Source organism: Cibotium barometz, chromosome 19 (assembly GCF_041138505.1).
Source record: "Cibotium barometz isolate CiBa-2024 chromosome 19, ASM4113850v1, whole genome shotgun sequence".
Classification (NCBI taxonomy): Eukaryota; Viridiplantae; Streptophyta; class Polypodiopsida; order Cyatheales; family Cibotiaceae; genus Cibotium; species Cibotium barometz.
This window is the reverse complement of record NC_141064.1, coordinates 4,919,391-4,924,815: the sequence shown is the minus strand read 5'-3', so window position 1 is coordinate 4,924,815 and position 5,425 is coordinate 4,919,391. Positions and strand designations below refer to the sequence as shown.

The 5,425-nt window shown below is 40.7% G+C and overlaps 1 protein-coding gene across 4 annotated transcripts; it reads left to right on the top strand.

Moving 5' to 3' along the window:
- Window positions 1-308: 308 nt before the first annotated feature.
- Window positions 309-2,898, top strand: LOC147628126 (uncharacterized). 4 transcript variants are annotated; one of them, XM_086814097.1, is made up of 5 exons: window positions 309-1,071; window positions 1,158-1,464; window positions 1,881-2,013; window positions 2,193-2,244; window positions 2,384-2,898. In XM_086814097.1, exons 2-5 carry the CDS (start codon window positions 1,160-1,162, stop codon window positions 2,497-2,499), a joined length of 606 nt encoding a protein of 201 aa, XP_086670223.1. In that variant the 5' UTR covers window positions 309-1,071; window positions 1,158-1,159; the 3' UTR covers window positions 2,500-2,898. The 4 variants fall into 4 exon arrangements, with proteins under 4 accessions (XP_086670223.1, XP_086670222.1, XP_086670220.1 ...); XM_086814094.1 differs by having other exon boundaries at window positions 311-1,071; window positions 1,881-2,036; XM_086814096.1 differs by having other exon boundaries at window positions 309-1,464.
- The last annotated feature ends 2,527 nt before the right edge of the window (window positions 2,899-5,425 follow it).

The window sequence follows — 5,425 nt, the reverse complement described above, 5'->3', positions numbered from 1 at the left end:
GGCACTAACAAACTTGCCATGGAGTAAGAAAAGACAAAGATCTCCATTAGCCACATTACCGAGCAAATCTTACTCATCCAAGTAGCCATCATTACTTGTTTCTTTATTTTGTTTAGGATAATGTTTTTCCTTGGGAAGAGAAAGAAAGTGGAAAATTATATTATTGCATTATTTTCTTTGAAATGGAGCATCTTAAATAGCATATAGCAGCTTTTAAGGCACAAATTATGTTAAATGGGTACAAGAGAGAAGCAAAGGAGCCATCCTTTTCTTTCTTGTGTTCTTTTTTCCTTGTGCATGCAAAAGGGAGGGGGGGCAACTTTAAGTGGAACCTTGTATTAACCACAATCATCAATGCACGTTTTGACACTATCTTTCGACTTCTTGGCTTGGGCAGGAGGCAGGTCAACCATCTTAGCGGGATGATGCGCGGCAGTGGCCTTTTCAGCTAAAATCTTGCCGTCTCATCCGGCACGCTCATCTCTTCCTTTCAGTCTCCCCTCCCTTAAATGGCCGTCTTATCACAAAGGTTCAAGCTCTCTGCTGTGATGCAGCCCTTCTGCTAGGATTACTTAAGCAGACTTTGAATAATTCGTTCAATCCTAGCTTTAACTCGATCGGCTCATTCAGCCAACTTGGAGAGCTGATTAGCCTCTTTGGAGAATGCAGATAAGCCTATAATTATTGGGCGGCCTATTAGCTTTGAAGTATCGGTGGATTGTTTAGAATCTGAGGAGAAATGCTAGCATACTGGTGAAGTTGAGCTTTGTTTGCACGCACTTGAAAGATCTAGAATTGGGTTGTGTGGAAGCGTAGATTTGTGTGCGTATCAGTGGTCAATTAGCGTGAAGTTCGCATTTATTCGAATGAGGAAAAAGGTCTAGGAGTGGTTGCTGAAGAGAAGTCTGCAGCTTTTACTAGGGAGAGTTCGTGGGCACATTGGTGAGCAATTAGCGTGAGCGTTGCTAATATTAGTAGGCAGTCATCAGCATAAGCTTCGCATGTAGGTGCAGGCAGATTGAGATCTATTTGGAATTGAAGGCAAGATTGACGTGGGCTTATAGAGTTGAGGTGGGGTCTGTTAGCTTGCTTTGCTTCCATTGCGAGAGATCTATAAGTAGTGTGAGATCTAAGATTATTTTTGATGGAGTATGCAGTGATGGTGCCATTGAAGGTGATAAGGCAGAGGTATGTGCTAGCTGCTGATCAGGTGTTCAATCTTTCTTCAGTGGAGGTGGAGTCCCCGCCGCTAAGCAGGACACCCGGACTTTCGCCCCTCTCAGTGTGCACATCTGCCCATGATGTGACCAATGCCGCCCTCACCACCTCCGACCAGCACCGCCTCATGTGGAGGCACAGAGCGGAAGACTTGCTCTGGCTTGCGTCTGCCTTTTTCATTCTCTACTATGGCGACTTCCGGTCCAACTTCTTCTCTCTGCTGGCAACTGACCCTAGGGTTTGGAGGTACAAAAAACCCTAATAGCAATGTCGCAACAATGAGTCTGTACAGGCACAATGTGGGGGGCGGGTGTTATACATCCATGTCTTTTATGGGTTTGATGTGATCTCTATGGATATGATGGGTTTCGTCTCTATGTAGATGATGGGTTTGATAACATGTGTGCTTGATGGTAGGTGCTTTTAATGAGTTTGTGGGTGTGGATGTGGTGGATGGGGTGCATGATGGAATGCATTTCACTTCTAGTAGATGATGGATTTGTTTTTTATGTGCATGTTGGGGTGGTGAGAATGCGTGATGGGGGTTGGGTTGACATCGTTACTTGTTCGATTCATGCATGTGGAAGTGCAAAGGGGGCTGGCTGGCTCTCTTTGGAAGCTGTTATAGCTTAGCATGGAACTTGCCTTTGTTTTCCTTGCAGGACCCCTCTTCACATTGGATCGGCTTTCCTTGTCTTGGACTGTTGCATCATTCTTTACATAGCCATTCACATGCAAACCCATGAAGAGAGGCTGGAATTGGCCGCTCCGCGTGTTATACAAGCTGCAATTACGGTTGGACTCATAGCATTCATCTTGTAAGGCAAAGTTACACATCAGTTTATGTATCACACCCTTGTCACCGCATCTGATACACGTCCATCAAAACATCTTTCGCCCCTAATAATTGAATTGGGTTGTGCTTAGTATGTATGGCCTTTCACCATCTCTTCTATGTGTGTGTGCTTTTCTAGGATTTCTATTGCCTTGTGGCCCATATGGAGCTTCCTTACAATCCCAATGCTGGTAAGGTTTTGCATGTGATATTTCTTATGAACGCTTATTTTTAGGAAAGAAAAATCTAAATGGTGTTAAAGACGATGATCTACTAGTTTATACATGTGTGGGTTTTCCCTCAAGCTAATGTTGTTTGTGGCAAGTGCAGTTCACTCTCTTCATGGCCTTTATGGTGGTGACTCCATATGTCCTACCTCAGATGAAGACAAAGCTGGATTTAGAATCTCTAAGCTACCTGTACATTTGCTCATCGTGGGAACATGATAAGTTGAGTGCATGGTACATTCCTAGACGAGCATGTTATCCCAACTAGAGACATGGATAGTGGCCTTCATTTTCCCTCTTGGGCTTTTTTTTGTGGCCTTCATCAGAAAATCTTGTTCTTTTGAGCACCTTTTTTTTTGGGGGGTGAGATTTCCTAGATCCCCCCCCCGCCCCCCCCCCAAAACAAACCCTCTAACCCGTCACCTCTGCCTCGGCATTTGAGTGCTCTACCACCTGAGCTACGCGATGCGGGTCTTATGAGCACTCATATATCAATCCCACTCACAAAAATCTCCTCTATAACATATCCTCATGTATGTATGTATGTGCAACACGGGTATGAGATAGCACTTAACTTGTACAGGGATTGTAAGTCACTGAACAACCATCTTTGTTCTCCTCGTGTCTAACCATCCTATAGTGTTGAGAATGTGCAAATTATGATAACTAGATTTTTGAACGTGTGTATGAATTCTGCACTGAAAGGATGAATGGTGCAACTCAAGGTGTGTATGCTGTCATTGGGATCTCAGAAATCTGATTTATGATAGATGCATGCGGTCTTCTCAATGCAACAGAAGTTGAGATATAGAAGCATCCCAAAACACGCTACAAGTTTGTTACTAGCATTCAGCATGTGTTAGACCAATAAGGTGAATTGGCCTTTTATTGTTGTGAATTAGGTTATGCTTTGTCTGGTCCGTTTTCACTTTATGCTCTGAGAGGTGAAAATTACAGTAATGATCACACTGGAAAGTGCTTCGCGTGTAACGAAATAGGCGCGCATACATGATGCAATCAATCATGGACATGGATGGTGTTTTTCTTCGTTAGCAAGTTTTACTATCTCCATAAACCATGCAAGATATCCTGTTGAGAGAAATGAGCACACAAGGACAGTGTCTGCATTTGTGTCTACCCAACCATTTATTAGCTTCTGTATTCCCAACGATAATTCTAATTTGGACAACCCAAGGGTAGTTCATGAGGCAATAGAATAAGCAGCAGCTCTGGCTTGCCTACAAAACCTGCAGGTGTAATAATCGACTCGAATGATACTATCTCCTCAGGAGGAATTATATGACAGTATCCTCCTAAGAGTTCTCAAGCGTTCCTTTGATATTTAGTTCGACTGATCCGTTACGTCATTTATGAATCCCCTGTCTTAGCTTTACGTGTATGGGTTTTGCGACACACTAATTATTTCCTTATTGGTAGATGAACCTGCACGCATGACATAATTTCAGTACCAATATATATAAGCCACTCTCTCCCTCTCTTTTTTTAAGTGAGATGCCAAATAGGTGATCCACCCCATGGACTGCGAGTCTGCGACGGCATCTGGCAGCCTTATAATACCCACCACCCATGCCATCATGAGTATCCCATGCTCTGGCCGGGTGGCAGCTATCGGTTGGGTTGACGTATAGTCCAGTTGGTTTTTCATGCCTTGTCATTGTGTGCATGCATGTGCACATACACAAATCATTATTTCCTAAGATGCTTTACATAAAGCTAAGATTTTTTATTTTTTATTTTTTCCTCCCCCTCCCCCTTTTTAGGTATAACCCACCAATGGTAATGCTCATGCCTGTGAGAGAGAGAAAAGTAGTGGGTTAGAATAATCTACCGAAATGGCAGTCCAGTATCCCTATCACATTTTTAAAAAAAAACATTATCACATTTAAGAAAAAAAACCGTAAAGTTTTTGGATATAGAAAGTGAGCACCACAAACTATAAGTAACAATCAAAAAGCATAAAGAAAAATAACGATCTAATGGGGATTAATCTGTCCTCAATCTAGACTACAAAAGTGTCTCAACTAATAATAAAGCTTCAAAAGCAATTACTACCCCCCCCCCCAAAAAAAAAACTTTGAATAACAATTATATGAAATTCAACCAAAAACCATTCCATCTGTGGTATAGACGGAAAGGATCAAATCTTATGTCTCACTTTTATGCTTGTATTATATATATATATATATTTATTTATTTATTTATATTTATATATTTATATATATATTTATATTTATATTTATATAGGTAGATGATGGTATCAAAATAACATTAATGTTTTTGAATGTATAAAAAGGACTCATAAACTATAAATAACAATTAAACACTTGAAAGTTGTTTGAAAAGAAATCAATAACCGATTCGCAAATCTAGCTTGAAGGTAAATTGAAAGTATCAAAACTATGGTAAACTATGATACATATTATATATCATATAATCATACACATATATACATATGTGTGTGTATTAAAATGCGTTTCATTTTAATCATATAATCATACACACATATACATATGTGTGTGTGTGTGTATACATCCCTTCCCTTAACAAAGCCAAATCAAAGCCTTTCATGTTTACATGAGTGAGGTTTCTTGCATTTTAAAATATCATATATCATATAATCATACATACATATACATGTGTGTGTGTGTATACGTCCCTGCCCTTAACAAAGCCAAGTCAAAGCCTTTCATGGTTACATGAGTGTGTTGAAATACGTAAGCTTGGTTTATGTGTGTGTGGGAAAGTACTCTAAAAGTGCTAGATGTTGTGTGGTGTCAGTCGTGGCCACTCATGCAGAAAAGAGAGGGCCACAAGTAAAGTTAGATGGTTTTCTTAGTGTGGTTTAACCCACCTAGATTATTATGCTTCACCTTGAGAGAGAGAGTAGCACTCTCTCTCTCTCTCTCTCTCTCTCTCTCTCTCTCTCTCTCTCTCTCTCGGATTTTTAGACTATGTCGAAGGAGACAGTGAGAAGCCTCTAGAGTTGCTGAAGAGAATGCCACTTTAGTACATGTAACATCATTCAAGGACTAGTACTAGGGTGCAAGAAAAGTTATGTATTGGCTTTCAATCAGTGTCACAGCAGACACAATTATAGGACATACAGGATGCCAACACTCCAATA

What these genes read in the sequence shown, in the direction of transcription:
- LOC147628126 (XM_086814093.1), top strand. Translation starts at nt 1,145, where the DNA reads ATGGAGTATGCAGTGATGGTGCCATTGAAGGTGATAAGGCAGAGGTAT. An exon ending in ACTGACCCTAGGGTTTGGAG is followed by an intron (nt 1,465 to 1,880) that starts GTACAAAAAACC and finishes TTTTCCTTGCAG; the next exon opens with GACCCCTCTTCACATTGGAT. An exon ending in GGACTCATAGCATTCATCTT is followed by an intron (nt 2,037 to 2,192) that starts GTAAGGCAAAGT and finishes GTGCTTTTCTAG; the next exon opens with GATTTCTATTGCCTTGTGGC.